Raw genomic sequence first — 21,117 nt, forward strand, 5'->3', positions numbered from 1 at the left:
GCTGGTTTGCCTCGAATGGTAAGGTGACATATGGAACTCCATTCTGACTAAGGACATCGGGGTCTGATCTGCTATGTAGTGTGATAAACGCAGTATGTTCCATTTTTATCTCCAGCTTTACCAAGCATCTGACAATGGGGCTGCCTGCATGAGATATGAATTTTATGTAGCGTTGGGGTAGGGAATAAGTTGACCAGCCATGATAGGTTAGTCCAATACTGGCTCGTGTCAAGCTTGTGTAGTATCTTCTAATCTCTTTTGGATTGGAGATTAATAGGGAGAGAATAGAAAATGATATTCAATTTGGCGAATATTCGCTTGAGATACCTAGGGAGGTGGTAAGTCCTTAAACATCGTAGTATACGGCTTATACATAGGTACGAGTAATCGCCGATATTCCTTCAAGAAAGCAAGGGCATACCCAGGTATAGGTAGTAGTTAAGCTATGCTTTGGTCCCGGCTCAAGGAGATCCATGGCATGTCGCCATGCACGAATGTACGGTGTGTCCGTTATCGTCCTCACCTAGGTAGTTGACAATCTTGGTCGCTTCTGCTTGTTGCCCCTTGGATAATTCGGTCCTATACGATAAGTATTTTAAATAATATTCAACACTGCGACGCTAAATTGGGATGCTAGTTTAGCAAAAGACATGATTGGTGGCGTATTTGGTATAGTATTCAAGGCAAGCTTGTCTCCACCCCCTCAGATACACCGTATCCTGGTATAAAGCTGTTGAAATGATTCCAGAAAGAACGGGTGGAGAAAAATGTAACAATATTCTGCAGCTAAAGAGAAGTTAAGTGATCCATTTAGATTTCAGCTGGCCAGGGTATTGAGGCTGATGAAGGAATATATCATGAGAGGGCCAACAAGCAGAAGATGTGGTTCTTGGCTAATATTCCGTGCTTGAATTTACCATTGGGTCTCCCTGAACGACTACTGTAATATTGAAATGTGAAAGAGGGACCTAGTGTTTCCATTTCGTTGGCACACCCTGTCACAAGCCGCTGACAGGAGGACATCGTCAATGCTCAAGGCAGCGGGTCCTGAACAATCTCGTCTTCGCTAGTCTGTTACTATGCTCCCCCACGCTAGTTATACCATGGAACAAAGGAAACTGGGGTAGGGACATCCCGTACAAGATCGGCCAATCCAAAAGCCCCCAGAAAAATTTCTCAGTTGAAGATCTACGACCGTGATACCGCCATCTCAGTTGGGGGTGATCCGAAATACTATATATAATGAATCAGAACGAAGCAACATCGAGGATTTAAAAGAAATAGCGATTGAATTGTATTTTCTACCTAAATTATAGTCAGGAAATAGTACAGATAAATCACAAAGTAGTGGTCTATTTTGGAAGATATATTCTAGATGTTCGCGTTGTTGTAGCAATGAAGACTGCCAAGACTACCGGTCAATTTACTAAGCATCAGCAACGGTAATCTATTTTTAGATAACCTCTCCGTAATGAAAATATTACGTCATAGATGTATTTTATTTCCGATAGACCCATAAACTTGTACAAACACCATGCGTATCTACATAATGAAGAGTGAGAATCTACCCCTTAACTCCCCCAATAAGCTTACTGGTCATCTTTTTGTATGCACCTCGGCAATGCATCATTTTCTACTTTCTGTCTCGCCTTCGAGTTGGAATTATATATAGGTATTGTCGTATTATTTACATGTTGAGAGTGGTGTGGAATTACCTGCCAATCCCCTCCCAGCCCATCCCAACCAAAATGGAGATTCTCTCTAATCTATCTATCTACTATATACATTACAACCGCAAATGAGGTATAATTCTAATGCGCCGTGGCAATTCATTCTATACCTTCATGCCAATATAACACCCAAGGTCAACCGTAATAAAAATTTCTAAGGGTTCCTCATATCTTCAATGTGTCCGAGCTGCTGGCCACTCGAAAGCACCTAAGCGTCTAGGATTGGCGCGCTGGCTCGCTAGATATACTATCCTCTTTGTCTGTTTTGATGGAACTTCGCTTCGCTTCTTCTATCGTATCTAGCGTATTCGGAGTGCGTTGCTCTTCGGTCGTGGGAGTAGAACCGTTTTCTTTTGGTTCATCGGAAGAGTTTGCTTCCGGTGGAGGCCCTTGTCTAATTTTCTTAATGTTTTTCCATTCCATGCATAATGAGCCCAGCAAACCAACTAGCGCTATTCCCATACCGCAAAGGAATATTCTGGAAAGAGCACCGTTGTATACCTGCTTTACGGCCCCCTGGTATTGGAGCGGGACCTTGGTGAGAACATCTGTGGCGCCTTCGCTGGTGACTTGCTTAGGATCCAATCCTGGGATATCCGCCAAATGTTTGACCAAGTAGCTGCTCAGAAGGTTCTGCCCGACTGATGTGAAGACAGATCCTCCTAATTGTTGGAAGAAGAACATGATGGAGATCCCGGTGGGGATTTCTGGCTTGGGAAGGACGGCCTGAGCGGCAAGACCGGCGGCCTGCATGCCTGTTCCCATTCCAAAACCGACGAGAAACTGATATCCAATCCAATGCGCAGACGAATCGCCGACCTTCAAGGTGCTCAGCAGCCCTTGACCAACAGCCAAGATACTGGGGCAGAGGAGCATCGACGGTACATAATATCCGAGTTTTTGCGTCGTTATACCGGATAGGATGCTGGCCACTACCATGCTTAATACGAGAGGCAATGTATCGATACCGGATTGTACGGCGTTTACACCATTGACAACCTGGACTATATCTATGTGTGAGTATACGTTGTCACTATTTCACGATGATACTTACACCATATTGGTAGGAAATAGGTATCCATCATCATTGGCCCAGAAATCGAGAACATGAATAAGGTCGCTGCCGCAATGCTCCGTTGTGTGATCACCTTAACGGGGACCGTCGCGGTATTTGGCATCGTTATTTGAACTGCCGCAAAGGCCAGAAAGAGAACGCCGAACAGAACTAGCAGAAGAATAATATGCCAATTTCCCCACTCATAAGTTGATCCACCCCACTGTAATGCGAGAAGAAGGCAGACGATACTTGGGACGAGAAAAAAGGTCCCGAGGGGGTCTAGTCGAGTTAAATGTTCCCGGAATTTGGCGGGTTCTGGTTTTCTCGTTGGAATCTTGACTACTAGAAAGCATAGCGCCACGACTGCACCGATGGGAAGGTTGAGATAAAAACACCATCTGAGACGTGCAATGTTAGCCCACTCGGCCTGGCAATAAGCATAAAAGATCAAGACTTACCTCCAACTGACGTGGGTAGTGAAGGCACCACCAACTGGAATATCAGGTTAGTAGATTAAGAATCTTAAGAGATAAAGACCCAAGAAAGCATTGAAGAATAGTATTTGTTTTAATAAAAAGTTCAAAATGGTTTAGACTAACTGCCTTTCGAAAGGTCTATCCAGCCCGATACAGAACAGAAAGTCTGACATATACAGAAACAATAAATCGAAAGTCAACAAACCAATAAGAAACCGAGATACTGACCCAAAGGCCCCAAAACGGACGAAATACCAAAAATCGACCCAAAGAGTCCCTGAAACATGGGTCTCTTTCGAAGGGGGACTAAAGGAAGCATGACAACCGAGACACCGGTGAAGAGACCCGCGCCACCTACACCAGCGATGGCCCGACCGATGATAAAAGCAATGGAATTCGGTGCTGCACCGCATATGGCGGAACCGACCTCGAAGAAGGCGATGCAGAATAAGAATGTCCTGATAGGCAGAGGCACATGTTAATACCACCACACTCGGTACTTCCCGAGCTGTTTGCAAGCGGGTAGGTTTCATAGAGGATAGGGCTGCAGACAGACGTACTTCTTGACTTCGTAAAACCTATACACTCTGCCAAACAATAACTGACAAGCTGCCGATGTTAACTGGTAAGCCGAACCATACCAACCGATATCTCCCAGACTGTTGAACTCTTGTGTTATCTGAGGGGTGGCGGTACCGATGATGGTTCGGTCAAGAGCGACTATGAATAGGGCGAGGAATATGCTGAGCATAACAGACCAAAACTTCATACTCTTAGGCTGGAAATTCTTTTCGGCTTCGTCGACGAGTTCGGCTCGCGGCTTGGCACCGGCTGTCTGTTCTACATCGCTAGATACGGCTGCCGTCGCAGGGCTAACCTCCTTCTCGGATGACTTCCGTGGTGGTGACTCGGCCATGGTATCTTGTGGGGGACGAGGGGCGGATGACGGAGTACAAAGTAAACAAGAGAGGAAAAAGAGACACGGGGAATGACAAGAAGGTAGAAAGCCAAAGCAAGGGAGGGCTCAGTATTGTGTCTTACATCTAATGAAGGCAACACAAAGTTCAGCAGTTTAGCAAACTCTGATGCTAAAGATGCGCCTCTCTATCTCTCTATGCTATTATATACCTAGGTAGTTATATATGGTCTTATATGTTCTAGCGTCGAGTGTCGAGTCACCAGAGAACCTCGTCACCCACGCACGTACACGAACTAACCTACCTACCTATTCAAGGTGATACTAGATCAACCAGTAAGGGGATAAAATCATGGATACAGTAGGATAGCTGGTATAATAGTGGATACACGAAATATTGTCGCATTATAGTCCTACCTGATAGAATAGTAATTCGGACTCATTATGCCACGGGCCTTGTCGAAGACCCATCGTACTTACGTAGTTCTAGGCTGATTTTTTTCTATTGCTTTTCGAATTCGAAGGGGCGTAACCAGAGTTGGGGAGGCCCGATGTAGCAGGCGGGTGTGGAATCGGGAGCGAATCGAGTCTGGGATGACCGAAGGCTTTTAAATTCCGACCCCGTACAAAACTCGCACTAATTGAGTACAGAAGAAGTACATTCCACGTGATACAAAGAATGCTTACTTAAGGTTAGCGCAGGCATTGTGTTCTAACCTTAACCACATGGAGATGGCTATTTTATTCCGATGGGAAAGAAGCATGTTGTTGGTTGCAATGGTTCGTGTTACGAGTATGTACCATCTCCACTTTTAGGGATTTTTAGGAGAAGATCAGCTTCGGTCCCGAACCTTTCCTTTTCATACCCGAGTCTACACAAAGGGACGGGGAACGGGGAACGAGAATTGCAATCCCCATTTCAATTCACCAACTCTTTAATAAATTACCCATCTATCCTAGTACAATTAGACGTACCTTACCTAAACAGCTTTAATATTGTCCTATCAAATTCATTTTTCTCCTTCGATAGGACGGACTGATGTTGGAAAATTTTCCTGCCTTGTCGGTGCTCGGTATCCGGTTCTTATTTGAAGTCCTGAAGTCCGGTTCACTACTGCTAGATTTCTTTGCTAAAAAGTGCATATCGTCATTCACAATCCAATGGTAAGCTGAACCTTGTCGGCGTTTGATGACTACATACTGCCGACTCGACACTCGAGAGCCTCGATAGATTGAACTGAAAGAAATGACCTGAAAGTTGGTGTTGGTCAATTGATGGTTTGCGACGAGGTCTTTATTCTAGAATATGGAAAGATATTGACATTTTATCTTTTTTTTTCTTTCCTTTTTCTTTTTTTCTCTCTTCTTCAACGCTATTGACCATGTGTTAAAAGGGGAGGCAATTTTTCTAAATTGAATTCGCTACATACAATTTGCAGATTGCAGACACTCACACACACACACCTAACCTTTGATGCTGCCGCCCTTCCCCCCCATCCTAGACCGCACAGACTACTTGCAGAAAATCCTTAATCCTGAATCCTGTTGTGTGGTTCTATCTTTGTCTAGTCTACCTTACTTACATGTGTCGCCAATATTACTTACATACAATTATCTACGTACTTTATACACATTATACACATATACATATATACATACCTGCCTAAAATCCATATACCCGCACAAACAATCAAAGCAAAGCAATCAAGACTTGCTGTATCTGTAACAGGTATCAAGTTATCAATGAAATGGCGAGGAAAAAGCAAATCCTAACCCCGGTACCCCTGATCTTGGAATAGAACCCTACCTATCTATCCAATACCGATTCACCAATTGACATTTTGTCATATTGTCATATCATTCAACCCTCCTAGTTTCGTTTCCGCGTTTCTATGTTTCCCGTCTTGTCAATTTTTGTCAAGTCATAACATAACAAAACGTACAATAAAGTCACAACTCCTACTGTAACGAAATGCGGCGGCGCATCATACCCTTTTAATACGGCCTGCATAATTATTTCCCACCCCCCTCTTCAGCAACAAGAAAAGTCCGGATGGGTGTCGATGGGACGATCTGATCCCGCCCTTCTCTACTTTTTTTTTTCTCCTTCCCCCCCTCCATTACCCTCCAATCCCCGTCCATCTATCTGTATCTATCCCGTCTGTGGCATTTCTCAGAGCGACACAACAGCTACAAGCCCTGCACGAGCCCGCCCGCCCGCCTCTAAGTCCATTTAGCCCATCTCTTTTTTAATTGCCGTGCCCCATCTCGGTCCCGAAATTCCCGCATCGACGCCAATTGTGTTATTGTCCTCGCGCCCAGTTGCCAATCAACGCTGTGCCCCGGCATCAAAGCTTCTCGTCTCATGTAGAACAGAGTCACGTCTGTTGCCTAGTTGAGCTTGGTTAAGCTTGGTTGAGCCTGGTCGAGACCTGGTTCAGCTTGATCGATCATTAGCCACACGGCAACCTCCTGCACGCCAAAACGCTAGCGGTGTACGATCCCGTCGCGCCCTCGGGACCGACTCATGAAAAACATCGCCATGCCCCCTACCCCAGAGTCTCAGCTGGGCGACGGCTCGGTTAACAATGATACCTCGCCGCCAGCCGGCTCCTCGCTTAGCAATGCGCCGCCCAATCCAGACGCTTCCATGGTTAAAGTCACAAGAGGGCATAGCTGTGTGTTATGCCAACAGCGCAAAGTCCGCTGCGACAAGAGCAAGCCCTGTTCCAATTGCGTAAAGGCCGGCGTCGAGTGCCGTGTCGTGCCACCTCAACCACCTCGGCGGCGCAAGAAGCGCATTCCCGAGCGAGACCTGGTTGAGCGCCTACGGAAATATGAAGCACTGCTATCCCAGAATGGTATCGAGTTCGACTCGTTAGGTCCGGACGTTAAGATTGTGGACCCCGGCTCCGTCGAGGACGGCGATGAGCTAGAACCCGAGTTTATAAGACAGAGAAGTAAAGAATCGCCTGCCGGTGTAGATCCCGAATTGATCTCTTCGCCCGGCGAATCTGCTCACGTCCCTAGGTAAGTCCCGCCGCGATTTGGCCGAAGAGTGTTTCTCTTCAATTCAATCGCCAAGCCTGAGAACTGACGCCAATTCATCATTAGAACCTTCAAGTGGTTTCCTTTCCAGAAGGAGGCTAGTACTTGCTTATTCCCTCTTCCGTATTCATAAGTACTAATACCCATGTAGTTTCGGCCGGTGGACGAAGCCCTTAGAGACTCTTCCGACGACGAAGACGTTGGCTCGTCAATTAACCAAGCGTACGATAAAATGTTTGATAGTCCCGACGGTTTCCCTTTTGTGGTGGGTGGCCAGTTCGGAAGTGTCACTGATCAGCATCCGTCTGCCATCCAAATATTTCAGTTATGGCAGATCTACCTAGACAATGTCAACCCCCTACTCAAGCTGACACACACACCTACGCTGCAAGTGCGGATAATCGAGGCCGGAGCTAATCTTGACAAAGTGTCTCGGTCGCTAGAGGCGCTGATGTTTTCAATTTACCTGATGGCCATCACAAGCATAGATGAAGCAGAATGTCAGGCCACGTTCAACGAATCAAGAAATACGTTATTGGCCAAATATTATTATTCTGCACAGCAGGCCCTTTTAAACGCAGGCTTCATGCGTAATCCAGATATCACCTTAGTACAGGCATATTTACTATATCTCGTAAGACCAATAACCAGCTCTTCCGTTTTGAGATCTTTGCTCTGACATACATTAGTTGGGTTCCCGACAATATACGGATCCCCGGACTATGTTCTGCTTGACGGGGATTGGTGTGCGGCTCGCTCAGCGCATAGGGTTACATCGCGATGGCGCTCAATTTAATCTCTCTCCGTTCGAGGTGGAAGAGAGGAGGCGGTTGTGGTGGACCCTTGCAGGTTTTGATCGACGAATCGGAGAGCTCAGTGGCTCTATTATCACGGCCATCTCCAATGGAGGCAACTGCAAGCTGCCCCTTAATATCAATGACGCCGATCTACATCTACATGCTAAGGATCCACCTCCTCCACACACCGGTGCAACTGAGATGATATTCTCTCTTGCGCGTCTGGAGTTCGCCAAAGCTCCGGGGAACGACAAGATGAAGGGCCAATCATCGGAGACGAACCCGCATGCCATTGCGAGTGTGGCTGACTATCGGTTGTCAGGCTACCTTGAGCGGTTCTCAACTCACATGGAAGACACTTACCTCAGATACTGCGATCCTAAAGTTCCACTGCATTATATGACACTACTCATGACAAGGTCAAATATCTGCAAATTAAAGATAGTGTCTGGTTTCTTCCGTGTTGCGCTTACGGCACCTACGCCTTTGCCGGCGGTCGAGAGGGAAGACCTCTTCATCGAGGCTATTAAGACAATTGAATACGATAGCATGATGCAAGCTCGAGAAAACTTGAAAGGATTTCTCTGGTATACTCAAATGCATTTTCCCTTCCCGGCTTACATTTGCTTGCTCGCTGACCTACGCCATCGCACTACTGGTGATTTATGCGAGCGCGCATGGGCAACCATATGCGAAAATGCCGACCTGAGGAAGATGACAGCTCACATGCGAAGCCCAATGCATCTTTCCTTTAGTCCGCTATTCGTAAGGGCGTGGGACGCGCGTGAGGCCGCCGAAGCCGCCCTTGGGCGAACCATAGCGCCACCCCGTCTCATTACGCATATGAGACAAGTGGCGGCAAGGTTGCCAAAGGCTGCCAAAAAGCAAACACCAGCCCCGACGCCTTCCCCAAAGATCCCCGTCATAAGTGGTTCTTACGTTGCATCAGCGCAGACGCCACCAGAACAACAGCAAGCTATACCAGGCGCTCTTCCGCTATACTCCGAGTCCGATGTGTTCTCCAATTTGCAACATATTGATATGAATAGGCAATTCGCTACCGCCTTCCCGGACGTCAATTTACCTGGGGAGATGGACTGGAACTACTTGATGCAGGAATACAGCGGGTTCATCGCCCACCCGCCACAGATGAACGCCTATGCGAACCAGGCGCCACTGCAAGATCCCACGCAAGCTGCTGCTGCCTGGCAGTAGGTATATGTACATTCTACCTTTATTTTATTTATCATTATTTATTTTCCTCTTCGGGTTTATATATTATTATCATGTGGGATGTATATGGGGGAGTAACGGTAATGGCTTGGGAGGGACTCGGGGCACATACCCTTCTCGGTTTTGTATATACCTTTGTGGCAGGTATATAAAAGGTTTCCGGTACTCGGGATTGTTGATAAGGATTAAATATCATATGTTCTTGTTCTGCACTTTAGGCGCATTGGTGAATTGGATGTACGTGGCCGCAGTGACCGGATAGCAGTCGTTTTCTTGTGCCTTGTTGTGAGTTCGTGATGATGGTATGATAGACACGATATGAATCAACTGGGACGTTTAAGGGGACTTCGGTGCAGTAGATATGTACATCGCGTCTTCAAGTTAGAGTGTTTGATGCGTGATATTACTAAGTAGAAAGCTTGAGTAGAGGTAGACTAGTGTTGCGGAATACTCACTCATACGTACCCGATTCTGGGAAGTTTTAACACAGAGAACAGCCAGCCAGCCAGCCAGAAATTACTACGAGATATATATATGTAGAATTATGGGAGTCTAGGAAAGATACACTTGCTGAACGGAAGGGCCGGACGGATGCACGACGGGATAAAAATATCTCACGAGAATGAAAAGTCAGAACATGAGACACGATGCGAGCAGTGGCGATATGTATGTGATATTTCGGTACCAACATTGGCATCGAGTTGGGGGGGTTGTATTGATGGTGCAGCATTCATTAGAAGGATGTATCAGTGTAACGGTTGTAGCTATCAATTGTAGCTCTCCTCCCAACCCCAAGATCCGTGATCCAAGAATGGTAACCATTCGTCCCCAAGCCCTTAGGCGACTCACGCCGTTGTATCCCGCACCCCTTCTTTAGGGTCTATCTCCCAGGAAGCCAATCTCGCCAGGCCTGGTTCTCCTCCATGCCTACCTAGTAGTGTACCCTTGCCCTAAGCTTTTGACCTTGCCTTGTAGTAGGTACCTCGGTCATTTGGCTGCTACTTCTCCGAAGTCCCCATTTCGAGGATTCCGCAGTTCAGCTTAGTTATCTTGATCTTTCTTTTTTTTCTTTGGTGCCCCAGATGTTGGAAAAGACATGTGCTTTGCTTTGGTTCTTCTTTTGCAAGAATAGTTCTTGTATGAGACTCACGGCGGCGACGGACAGGGCTAACTGAAGTTTTAGTGTGAGTGTAAATGAAGATTAGAGGATGTAATTATACCTTTGGGGCCATTTTGGCGTCGCTTTCTTACAGTTGACTCGGTCTCCCACATTGCCAGCTGGCAAGCCACATTGACAAGTAGACACCACTGTCCCGACAAGCCAACAGGAAGACCTTGAACTCTCTTTTTATCCTTTCCTGATCTCCACCGCCCTGGAATAATTTCCTCTTACATTAAATCACTCTGCCATGCAATATGCTGTGTCAAGGACACGCTCGACTGACAAGCAAGAAGCGAAGTCGCTGCGCAGAAGAGCCATTTGCAGCCACAGGGGCGCTAGAGTTCTGCATGTGCAAGCTTGTAAGGCAAATCTTTTCCTAGGGTGGCTTCGCCATACTGAGATATAAGAGAGCAAGGAATGCTGTTGATGAGTGGGGGAGTAGCTCTGCTGTCGCCGTGACGAGCAACAATGGGTCCGAGGAAGACGGATGTTGTGGCTAAAGGAAGAGCAATAAATATTAAGCAATTGAATCAGTTGATGTCGAGGATTTGGAGGGCTTACAATTTTCTCTTCTTGTGATTTATTAGTTAGTTTTTTTGGTAGTTGTTCAGCTGTGGTGGTGGTGACAGGTGCTCTTCAAATTGCAATTGCAATAGACCTAAATGTCTGAGCATGTTTTATTTGCCTTCGCGAAGGAGTAATAAAAAAAATAAAAAGTTGGATGAAGCCCTAGTCTAGTGGCTTGTGGATCGTGAGGGAGGTTAGTTTTTTGTCGCTAGGAAAGGAATGAAACCATAGGACGTATGAAGTATCAAGGTGGGTAATGGAACGAAGGTCGCGGCGGCTAGATAAATTAGGAGAAGGCACCTTAATAAAAAAAATTGAGCATGATTGAATATGATGGGAGGCAAGAATATAGAAGGTGAGGAGGTAAAGGGGAAGAAGCATTATCTGACTTACTAAGTGAGTTCCTGAGAAGGGAAAGGTGCCTCGTGTGCCATCCCCCATGGCGAATATTGTAATTGGCAGTTAAAGGTTGGCAGGATTAATATTTTGGGAGGCGAATATTTCCAATGATAGTTGTCAAGATTGACAATGGCAAATATTCTTTTTGTTATCGTTGTAGAATTGAGAGTGGGTGTGGTGGTGGTGATAGAGACCTTGGTTTTAAAAGCCGTGACGAATTATCTAGGCAATGATGGGAATTGCTAGGGGGGTTAATAGAAGAGGAAGTCCTAAGCGGTAGGAATTTTTGTAGGAATGGGTGGACAGCTGTTGGAAAGATGAGAAGAGGGAAGGAAGCTTCAGTTAGGATTGGTCTTGGAAGGCAGAATTAAATGTTCTTGTTTAGTTGTGGAAGGGCCAACTTGAAAGACTGCTCTACTGACAGTGGATGAAAAGCTTTTGGAAGTAGCAAAGGAGTAGGTGCCACCTGCCATATGTGCAATTACCTGCAAACTTTCTAGGTGGTGCTTTCCAAGGTGGTCACGTGGCCCAAACGCATCCCTAACTTTTATCTTTTACTGTGGGATTGAACCTCGACCTTGAGTCCATTATATAAACAATATTTTTTCTTTCATTGTGGAGAGTGTACTGTTTATCTTTTATCTTCTATTTTTCTCTTTTATTTTTATTCCTTTTCTTTATTTTCTTCTTCTTTTTCTTTCTATTTTTCATTTTATTTCTCTTCTTAATTTTTTTATTCATTCGGATAGCACGAGCCGTCAGTGGCTTGTCGCGTAACGAGACAAGAATACTAGTGACATTGGTACGCACCTAATTTAGCATGGCGGACGAGGTACTGAATGTCGCACCGAAACCCCCACCATAAGTTCCACCCCCACTCTGTTATACATGATCTTACAATTGCTTTTTCTTCATTTATAACGCCGGGGAATACTAGGTCCGCTAGCTTTTCCAAGTCTTACCTGCATATGAATTACACAATTCTTTCATGGGCTATAAACCATGAATAAAATCACGAAAGAATTGCCGAAAGGCGGGAAGGACGAGAACTGGGGAAAATAAGGCTGATGGGCAAGGTTGACAGAAGGCGGAAACGGCAGCGGGGTTGTCGAGGCTGTGTTGTAACATCACAGACGCTAGATAATCGATGCATTCTATCGACAGGCTGCGCAGGGGATTGATCAGTCGATCCGCTAGTCCTACTACCCAAATCGGGTGAAGCGGCTGAGGCAGCAATATTATTCTCTTCTAAGATTCTCGCTCGACAATTTTTAACATATCAACCCATCTCGAATGTCTTATAAACGCATAACACAATGAGGGATGAAATGCGCGCGAAGCCTCTTGGGGCTGAAGTATCGAAGCAGGGAATGGAAGAGATATGGGCAGCCGCCGCCGAGGCTTTCGAGAAAATATGCGGCAAGTCGCTACAGAAAGGTGATGTGAGAGGATTTGCCGATTTGCGGGAAAGAATCGAAGCTGTTGGCGTGGCGTCTTATGACGCTGATCCAGAGGAGCAGGATAAATGGAAGAAGGCAAAGGGTTTTGGGCTCGAGTCTCTTAAATACTTAAAGGGGCTTGTCTATGCTGCTTCTCAGGCTTCTTCGTTTGTGTGTTGTATTCCATGCTCTTGGTTGGATTGTCGCTGATCCTTCTAGATCCCAATCCCTGGTTCGGTAGCCAACGTCACATGCAGCGCGCTCTGCTTCGTATTCGACATTCCCCAGGCTATCAAAGGCTATAATGATGCTATTAACCAAGTGTTCAGCGATGTGTCTTCAGCGCTGTCTCAATTCCAAATTTACACATCGATGGAGAAAGTCGACCCCGCACTCATCCAACAGATTCATCTCGTCATGATCAGCTTTGTCAAGATCTGTGCCCACGTTGTGAAATATCGCCAAGGTAGCAGGCGGGTCCGCCTCCTACACCAGATAAAATCCGTCTTTGATGATGACTCGGGCCTAGCTGATGAGCTGAATGAGTTCAAACGGGTCCTTCAGCAGCAGCGCGATGTCGAGGGGACCATCACCCTTGCGGTAGTAGTCGAGCAAAAGCACGAATTTGCGTCGTTCCTCGATATATTCACCGACTTTAAGAAGACGACCGAGGACGGCGTACGTGCCCTTAATGCCGATGCCGACCGTACCAAGACGCTCGCTAAAATCCGCGACACGCTTAGTGTAACATCAAAGGTGCGACTCGATACTAACACAACGCAGACATGTGTCGATATTCATGAGAGGTGTCTTCCCAATACGGGGTCTTGGATCTGGGAGCACGACTCATACACCGCTTGGACAGCAGCTAACAAGGATAGGGAGGTTTCCCACGTGCTTCTCTTGTCGGGGCCCTCGTCCTCTGGAAAGACATTAGCCAGTGCGCTTATCACAAAACGCCTCGAGGAGCAAAAGGGGCGTACGTTTGTGGCGCACTACTTCTTCCCTGCCAGTACAAAAAAGTCTGACGACGAAAAGAATCCCATGCAGTCAGCCCTAAAGTATATGGCGTTCCAGATCGCGCGCGTCGACAGTATTGCTAGAAAGGCGCTCGGTAAGGCGTGCGAAACCGAGCCCGGCGCATTTCGTTCCTCGTCCAGTCTAGACAAAATATGGAGGGAGTTGAAGATCGGGGGCTCAGGATCAGGTGCTGTGTACTACCTTGTATTTGATGGGCTCGAACATCTACCCTACAAAGAGACTGAGCTGTTGCTTGCGTTTGTATTCGGTTCTGGGTTAGCCGCGGAATCGGCCGGTCGGGTGCGCGTGCTACTAAGCGGGACGAACGACCAATTCACCAAAACACCATGGATTGAGCAAATCAACAACGCCCTACGAATACGTATGGAGGAGAATAACGGACCGGATATGCGTATTGTGATTGATGATGCGCTCACCAAGAGAGGCATGTTGCAGCATGCGAAACCAGGCTCAGACCAGCAAAAGGCGCGGGATAAGATCCTCGAGAAACTGCCGCAAAAAGTCAGTGGAAGCTATTCCATCCTGCAGTTCGGACTCAATGACGTGACGCGCTCATTGAGCACCCGTATTGCAACCTCGGAGCTTGATCGCATGCTGGACCAGCCTATGAGCAGTCACGAGGCGGCCATAAAGGATTTGCAGCGGTCGCTGTCGGTAGACGAGATCAACGAATTGAATGAATTACTAAAGTGGGTGCTATTTAGCAACACTCCTCTGACTTTGGAGCAACTCGAGGGCGTTATGGTAAGCTCTCCTGTCCCAATTTGCACATGTACGCTTTACTAACAGGATTCGAGTTCCTGTATTCGGACACAGAGTCCCTCGCATCCTTGGAATACATCATCCAGAGCAAATATTCCGCCGTATTTAAAGTCGAAGACTACTTTGTCTACGGTCGAGATGGTGTCAAGGAATACCTGCAAAAGGAAGCAGGTGCCTCGAGCAAATTATCCCACTCAAAGGATCGTGCCACCATCAGCATGACAATTACCATCAACAACGTAGATCAAGAGCTCTGTGGCCATTTCCTTTGGGACCTTGCTCATAAGGCTATCCGGGATAAGTTCAGGTTTGACTTCGATACTGCTTCTCTAAGCGGCGCTTTTCACAACAGTGGTCAGACGACTATCGCAGTGGACGAATTTGAAGCACACCACACCATCGTAAATCGCGCATTCAAGTTTCTAGATCAGGAACCTAGTGAGCAGACTAAGGAGATTGGAGTATACCTCACCTGCTGGCTTCCTTATCACCTAGGCAGGCTGCGCCGGCTTGAGGACGAGGACAAAGGGGCACTGACGCGAGACGAGCAATCAGAGATTGTTCAGAACTTGTACAGGCTCTTTAAAGATGGCCTAATGTTCTCGCGCCACAGGGAAAGCTTTAAGGAGGTATGGTGGGAAGCGGATGAAATGCTGGAGGCGCAGGAGTGGTTAATGGACTCAGCCGTTCTGCGAAAATTGGACGGGAAGTGGCGGGACGAGATACGATTAGCTACTCGGCCAACAAGGGGTTTTTTGAAGGCGCTAGTGAAATTGATAGTCGAAGGATCGTTGAGGGGAAGAAACTGGACTTCCTGGAATACTTACTATTGGATTGCAGAGTTTATGAAAGTTGTGAGTTTCCTAGCTCTCAATACGAATTTGGCATAAGTAATCAGCAGCGTTACGCTAACCACTTACCTAAAATAGGATGAGAGACAGGTCGAACTTCCCAAAGCCGATGATGCAGAACCACCTGGATCTGGTGGCCTCTCACCCAATGGCACCGCGGATGAGATCGATTGGGTCCGCGTAAGTGCCTGGTGCCAGGACTACTTGGAGATGCCAGATCCAGAGCTCGACTCGCTCTGGTACGAGTGTCTCGCCGAAATCTCATTACAGCAGTTGAGTGAGGCCGGCATCGTAATCTCATTTTACCAGCGCGCAATTGAGAAAGGAACGGCTAGTTGGCTGTGCCACCGCGATTTAGGAAGGATTTACTTTCGTGAGGAACGAATAAAGGAAGCTATCGTAGAGGCAGAACTAGCGCTGAAAGGAGTAGAGCAAGAGAGCGCTTCGCCAGAGCCGGAACCCAAAGATATCGTGGAGCTAAACCTATTATTAGCAAAATACGTCTATGAAGCGGGTAATGCACAAAGAGCTGCGAAACTTTACACACTTTCGTGCAAAAGCGAGGACCTGAACCAAGTGATGGAAGGCCGGGTGGGTTACCTGAAAGCTAGACTGGGCTTTGCAGACGTGGAAGAGACGCGGCTGTGGCTGAAGAACACGTTTAATGAGGAAGACGGCGAAGCGAAGATGGTGGAAATTCTGAAGGAGATTGCCAGGGACCCAGATCATGATACCGTTATCCCAAGGATGTTCACTCTGGCTAAGGAAGAGTCGGATTTATTCAAGAGAATAGTGCGCGCAATGGAAATAGCGACGACAACACCCACGCCGTATGAAGACCGCGTCGATGGGATGACAGGAGACGACCTCTTCGCCGAGAATGAAAGCCGGGGGGTGCTCCTTTACGACAGGGGAGTCGCGGCCTACACGTATGGGGTGTCACCTAATGGCACCGAGGCCGTCAGCGAAGCTTTGCGGTTATGGAAGGAAAGCCGCGAGATACTATCCAAAGTAGGCGGACATAACGCGTCTACCGCATGGCAGGACGCCACCACGGCGCTAGCACAACATTATTTCCATAACATGGTAGACGGGGGCCATTTAGACCATACTGACGCTTTAGCTAAGTTGGTCGGGCCTAGCTCTATGATTGACCACAACGGCAACTCAATTGCGTTACTGGGGGCATTGTACGCGCTGCAGGGCAGGAAGGAAGAGGCTAAAGCCACGCTCATGCCACAAATGATACAAGCATTGCAGATACTTTCGGACGATATGCCTGAGAATGACTCGACCGGATTCTGGATGCTACGCGGGGCACTAGGGCATTTCCTAGATTTCGAGAGCGCGGCCATCGCTTTGTCCTTCCGCGGCCAGCCGGATCTTATTACCGACAAGCTGTATTTCGAGGCCGGGGATAATGACATCAAAGGAACCGAATGCGCGAACAAGGATCAGCTGTTAGATGTTGTTGCTAATCTGGCCAAGGAAACAATACAGATCGTCAAGGATCAGTTCCCGAAAGCCTCACAGCAGCTTCAGCGTATGAAAGCTGCTGAAGCGCACATTGATTCACTCGTAGCTGCTTCAAAGACTAAATCGGACCCAGAAGCCGACAGTGATAACAATGAGGCAACAGGATCCGAAGACCTTGACTCGGCTGCGCACAAGCTACTCCACTCTCGCATTTCTTCTTTACGACGAATACACGAGCCAAAGATCAACAGCGCGTTTATATACAGCTGGACTTGCGATGGCCGCACCCCAGATGGCAAGCACTGCAAGAATTGGGGAGATTTTGAACACGACTTCTACCACTGTATATATTGTGCAGACTGTGACTTCTGTGGAGACTGTCTCGGACGGTTACGTGCTAACTCTAACGCGCAAGTTTCGGTCTGCAGCGCGAAACACCGGTGGATGAGAATACCGCCGCTAGGGGAGGCTATGTATGTCGGGCCGAGGGCGAAGAGTGCACCCGTGCCTAAGGAAGTAAGGCCTATGAAAGGTGATGAGAATATCCTAGAAATTTGTTACGACGAAGACGGCGGTAAAGAGATTAACTTGGGGGAGTGGAAAGAAGCGCTTGCCAAGGAGTGGAACATATCCCTCAAAGATATCAAAGAGGAGGCGTCGAGACAGACCACACCTACCCAGAGCGAGTAAGTGGGAAAGCGAAGACGAGTAGCCGAACAAGGGTATTGGGGGGAATATCGACATTCTTTAACAGAGCCGCAATTAAATCAGACATCGCCAAGATACATATCATGATTACTTCGGGTACGTACCTAGTTATATCGCGTCGGGGATCGATTCAGAACTCATCCGAGATCTGTAGTGGTACCTAGGTAGGGTTCTCGGAAAATGAAGTAATTCAATGTTGGAAGAAAAGGAAAAAGGTCAACATGCACGAGTCACACAGCAGTCTATGCAGGTACCTTGAACATTAAAGTTGGGCTCGCCTTCTTTTGTCGCGGGGTAGTCGCAGGAAGTCCCTTCCCGATTAGAGGGCTACTTAATTGACGGCAACTCTGAGTATCATCAAACGAGCTGGTTTGCTCTTTCCATCTGGATGTACCACTTGCATCAACAAGCATAAAGCTTTTGAATTAAAAATTGCTCATGACATACCAAGCAATTAAGCACATCCGAATTGGTGTAGTGGCTAACATTCGGGATTCTCACTCTCAGAGAAAGACTCCCGAGCCCGGGGTTCGATTCCCCGATTCGGAGTTCTTTTTGCTTTCTTTCTTTCTTTCTTTCTTTCTTTCTTTCTCTCTCTCTTTCTCTTTTTCTTTCTCTTTAATCATTACTATCTACATCCAATTATTTCTACCACCACCCCCAAGACGTTTCTAGACTTATAAGACTAACAATGAATACGCCCCAGATTTCAAAGAAGATAAAACCAGCGAAGCGGATTAGCTTTATGGATTTAGGGGCTTAGCTCAGCCCTACCCATGGAGTTCTACTAGGTAGTACGGGTTATCCCGTGTAAGGCATTTTCTATTGAGATCGACACTCCCGACAGACTTACTGACCAACAACCCCCTGGGACACGCCTCATAAATATGAATAACGACAAACAATACGGAATGTCGTAACTACCCGTATAGGTGGGTAAGCTCTAAAAATGCACTTTCAAAGGTACCTAGGTACCTAGTTAGGTACTTTAATGCGTGGGTAAGACAATCGAAGGCTGAGCTGCACGAACACGCGAAGGATGCGGGTCTTCCGTGTACCTGTGACTGATTTCCATGTAGCCAATTAAGTAAGGGGTCTTTATGACTGTTAAGACAATTTTGGTTAGTCTTCGAAATGCCATTTAAAATAATACTAACTGTAGCTATATTCCCCTTTAGGAGATTGGATGAAAAGATGCATGTGTTGTGCAACTCCGCGTCATAGATTCATGAGGTCAAGCTGAAAATCATGACCAGGATAGGGTCTTCAAAAACGCCGAGGTACCGTTTCCCGTCCAGCTCGGCAGGTCTAGCCTCCCTTGTACGAGATCATGAGAGCGCCACGGAAGGACAAAACTATCAACCAAGTAATCACGGCTGGAAAGTCTTGGCTGTTACGGAGTTACTGAAACAACAAATGCATCTATCTTAGTTATCGTCGCGCGGGGAACCCATGGTATTATCATGGGATTTCTATTGTTCTGCACTTTTCCTTATTGGCTGATGGTTTATCATTGGTCAGCCGGCGAATGAATAAACCTAATGACCCATGGATGACTGAGTGGCACAACCTAGCAATCCTTCGCCTCGGCATAAATGACAAGTATGGAATTAACTGTTATACAGGGTCATAGAGAGATACTCCGTTGCCGAGCGTCGGCCGCCGCCAGAAAGATAAGCCTTGAGAGGGTTAGATGTTTGCTTGCTGTTGGTTGGGATATTTCGGAGGGGAGGGATAAGTATAATATATATATATAAAAGGTAGAGTAGCAATCATCCGCGGGGAAGTTGACCTGCCGCATTTTCCGGTCGCCAGCATAAACCGACTCACCTATTATCGTAAATATGAAGGAAGTAACCGAACCGATAATGACTGAGACAAAATACAGACCAAAGGTCCTCATTGTCGGCGCTGGCCTTGGTGGCTTGACACTTGCTCAGATCTTCCGCAAAAATGGAATCCCTTTTGAGATTTTTGAGCGTGATGAGCACGAAGTTGCTAGAACTCAGGGTTGGTCCCTAACTATTCACAGGTAAGACAGAAACCCCTAACCTACTACCAGCATAGAGTAATCTAACCCCTTTTCTCTTAACTACTAGTATTTTAGATGATTTACTGAAGGCCTTCCCGGATGATATGCCAAAGTTCCGGGAGTCTGTCCATCACCTTAACCCGCTTGACTTAGAGAGTCAAGTAGTCTTCTATTACCACAACGAACGCCTTGGTACAGAAGCGTCGCCTTCTACTCCTATGCTACGAGTGAACCGCCTGCTACTCCGAAAGTGGCTAGCGACCAAGATAAATGTTCAATATGGTAGAGTCGCTGCCAAAGTTGAGAGGGTAGGCACCGAGATGGTCGTCACCTTTAGGAATGGCAGCATCGTTAGAGGTGATATCGTCGTCGGGGCCGACGGCGCAAACAGTATTGGTAAGACCTTTTCATACTCCGTCCATGACTACCTATCTAAGACATGAATAGTGCGGGAGCATGTTCTGGGCAAACCAAATAAGGAGGTCCTCAGGAACGTCCCAATCAGCTCAATAACAGGAGAAACCAAACTAAGCGGCGAGGTATTCGCACGCCAATTGGAGGTCGCTCACAGCATGGCCATCATCCCGGTGACTACTAATGATGCTTGGAACAACCTCTTCACCGGCCTTACCAAAGTACATCCAGACGGCCAATCTGGTGATTTTTTCTGGGTACTCGCATGGCACGACCCTGTCGCCCAGCAGACAGGTCGTTGTACTGTCAATGATCTTTCAAGAGAAGACCGCCTTGAGCTTGCGAAGAAGATGACGGCACATATAGACCCTAAATTTAGACTTATCATCGAGGCAACGATCGCGGATGGTGTTCGCGACGGCGGCTGGGTGCCAACGGACTGTCACCTTGATGAGATCCCACTTGGCAGGGCGACCCTTCTCGGCGACGCCGTGCACCTGATGATGCCATATAAAGCCGAAGGCGGTATCCACGCAATGCGCGATGCGTTGCATTTGGGTGAATTGATTGCCGAGTTGGAAGCCCCAGACGACGCCGCTCTGTACCGCGCCCTGACTACATTCTACTCGGAAATGCTACCTCGCGGTGCGCAAGCAGTTGAGCACTCTAGATACTTCCAGGCAAGATTCAGGAAGGATAAGACGGCCGTCAAAGCTTGGGGTCACCCTGTTAGGAGTCTCCCAGATGAGAGACTGGACATTGGACCTGAAGGGATACGTGGTATCACTAAAGGGATATGCAAATTGAACATGGTCCCAAGCAATTGATTGATATTAAAAATAGACACTGGGCTCGTTAGATGTGGAGATTAGGGGGCTGTGTGCATTGAATGATGTATGTTCATAGACAACGTATATATCAATTAATCTATGAACGTAATAGGAAGCCAACCTATATATTACTTACTTCGTCGCTCCAACCGGAAGACATCCATCTATTAATCATCGTC

At 47.1% G+C, this 21,117-nt stretch overlaps 5 protein-coding genes and 1 non-coding gene across 6 annotated transcripts; 5 read left to right on the plus strand and 1 right to left on the minus strand.

Moving 5' to 3' along the window:
* Positions 1-1,568: 1,568 nt before the first annotated feature.
* On the minus strand, positions 1,569-4,836 carry F4822DRAFT_416688 (MFS general substrate transporter). Its single transcript, XM_051459366.1, has 5 exons — positions 3,824-4,836; positions 3,492-3,721; positions 3,246-3,279; positions 2,785-3,185; positions 1,569-2,734 (listed from the first exon to the last, which is right to left on the minus strand). Exons 1-5 carry the CDS (start codon positions 4,177-4,179, stop codon positions 1,947-1,949), a joined length of 1,809 nt encoding a protein of 602 aa, XP_051310691.1. The 5' UTR covers positions 4,180-4,836; the 3' UTR covers positions 1,569-1,946.
* Positions 4,837-6,561: 1,725 nt separating this feature from the next.
* On the plus strand, positions 6,562-7,758 carry F4822DRAFT_377159 (uncharacterized protein). The gene is made up of 4 exons (XM_051456356.1): positions 6,562-7,209; positions 7,294-7,328; positions 7,379-7,492; positions 7,656-7,758. Exons 1-3 carry the CDS (start codon positions 6,707-6,709, stop codon positions 7,402-7,404), a joined length of 564 nt encoding a protein of 187 aa, XP_051310692.1. The 5' UTR covers positions 6,562-6,706; the 3' UTR covers positions 7,405-7,492; positions 7,656-7,758.
* On the plus strand, positions 7,187-9,926 carry F4822DRAFT_416701 (fungal-specific transcription factor domain-containing protein). Its single transcript, XM_051459367.1, has 3 exons — positions 7,187-7,324; positions 7,379-7,861; positions 7,917-9,926. The coding sequence occupies exons 2-3, from the start codon at positions 7,460-7,462 to the stop codon at positions 9,237-9,239; spliced, it is 1,725 nt and encodes a 574-aa protein (XP_051310693.1). The 5' UTR covers positions 7,187-7,324; positions 7,379-7,459; the 3' UTR covers positions 9,240-9,926.
* A 2,391-nt stretch (positions 9,927-12,317) lies between these two features.
* F4822DRAFT_416709 (uncharacterized protein) lies at positions 12,318-18,250 on the plus strand. Its single transcript, XM_051459368.1, has 4 exons — positions 12,318-12,995; positions 13,044-14,609; positions 14,663-15,481; positions 15,557-18,250. The coding sequence occupies exons 1-4, from the start codon at positions 12,702-12,704 to the stop codon at positions 17,642-17,644; spliced, it is 4,767 nt and encodes a 1,588-aa protein (XP_051310694.1). The 5' UTR covers positions 12,318-12,701; the 3' UTR covers positions 17,645-18,250.
* Positions 18,126-18,211, plus strand: F4822DRAFT_t117. Its single transcript has one exon. It is a non-coding gene; the product is annotated as a tRNA-Glu (tRNA).
* A 1,196-nt stretch (positions 18,251-19,446) lies between the features above and the next one.
* Positions 19,447-21,087, plus strand: F4822DRAFT_416713 (FAD/NAD(P)-binding domain-containing protein). Its single transcript, XM_051459369.1, has 3 exons — positions 19,447-19,694; positions 19,762-20,090; positions 20,142-21,087. The coding sequence occupies exons 1-3, from the start codon at positions 19,507-19,509 to the stop codon at positions 20,933-20,935; spliced, it is 1,311 nt and encodes a 436-aa protein (XP_051310695.1). The 5' UTR covers positions 19,447-19,506; the 3' UTR covers positions 20,936-21,087.
* The last annotated feature ends 30 nt before the right edge of the window (positions 21,088-21,117 follow it).

The sequence above is a fragment of the Hypoxylon trugodes genome (genome assembly GCF_022578975.1).
Source record: "Hypoxylon trugodes strain CBS 135444 unplaced genomic scaffold F4822scaffold_9, whole genome shotgun sequence".
Taxonomy (NCBI): domain Eukaryota; kingdom Fungi; phylum Ascomycota; class Sordariomycetes; order Xylariales; family Hypoxylaceae; genus Hypoxylon; species Hypoxylon trugodes.

Excerpts from the sequence above, each read along its gene's own strand:
- F4822DRAFT_416688 (XM_051459366.1), bottom strand. The coding sequence starts at position 4,179 with ATGGCCGAGTCACCACCACGGAAGTCATCCGAGAAGGAGGTTAGCCCT. Across the intron at positions 3,722-3,823 it reads AGGTTTTACGAAGTCAAGAA|GACATTCTTATTCTGCATCG; the intron begins GTACGTCTGTCT and ends TCTGCCTATCAG. Across the intron at positions 2,735-2,784 it reads CTATTTCCTACCAATATGGT|TCCAGGTTGTCAATGGTGTA; the intron begins GTAAGTATCATC and ends ACATAGATATAG.
- F4822DRAFT_377159 (XM_051456356.1), top strand. The coding sequence starts at position 6,707 with ATGAAAAACATCGCCATGCCCCCTACCCCAGAGTCTCAGCTGGGCGAC. Across the intron at positions 7,210-7,293 it reads GAATCTGCTCACGTCCCTAG|AACCTTCAAGTGGTTTCCTT; the intron begins GTAAGTCCCGCC and ends ATTCATCATTAG. Across the intron at positions 7,329-7,378 it reads TCCTTTCCAGAAGGAGGCTA|TTTCGGCCGGTGGACGAAGC; the intron begins GTACTTGCTTAT and ends ATACCCATGTAG.
- F4822DRAFT_416701 (XM_051459367.1), top strand. The coding sequence starts at position 7,460 with ATGTTTGATAGTCCCGACGGTTTCCCTTTTGTGGTGGGTGGCCAGTTC. Across the intron at positions 7,862-7,916 it reads AGGCATATTTACTATATCTC|TTGGGTTCCCGACAATATAC; the intron begins GTAAGACCAATA and ends GACATACATTAG.
- F4822DRAFT_416709 (XM_051459368.1), top strand. The coding sequence starts at position 12,702 with ATGAGGGATGAAATGCGCGCGAAGCCTCTTGGGGCTGAAGTATCGAAG. Across the intron at positions 14,610-14,662 it reads AGCAACTCGAGGGCGTTATG|TTCCTGTATTCGGACACAGA; the intron begins GTAAGCTCTCCT and ends ACAGGATTCGAG. Across the intron at positions 15,482-15,556 it reads TTGCAGAGTTTATGAAAGTT|GATGAGAGACAGGTCGAACT; the intron begins GTGAGTTTCCTA and ends TACCTAAAATAG.
- F4822DRAFT_416713 (XM_051459369.1), top strand. The coding sequence starts at position 19,507 with ATGAAGGAAGTAACCGAACCGATAATGACTGAGACAAAATACAGACCA. Across the intron at positions 19,695-19,761 it reads TGGTCCCTAACTATTCACAG|TATTTTAGATGATTTACTGA; the intron begins GTAAGACAGAAA and ends CTTAACTACTAG. Across the intron at positions 20,091-20,141 it reads CGACGGCGCAAACAGTATTG|TGCGGGAGCATGTTCTGGGC; the intron begins GTAAGACCTTTT and ends AGACATGAATAG.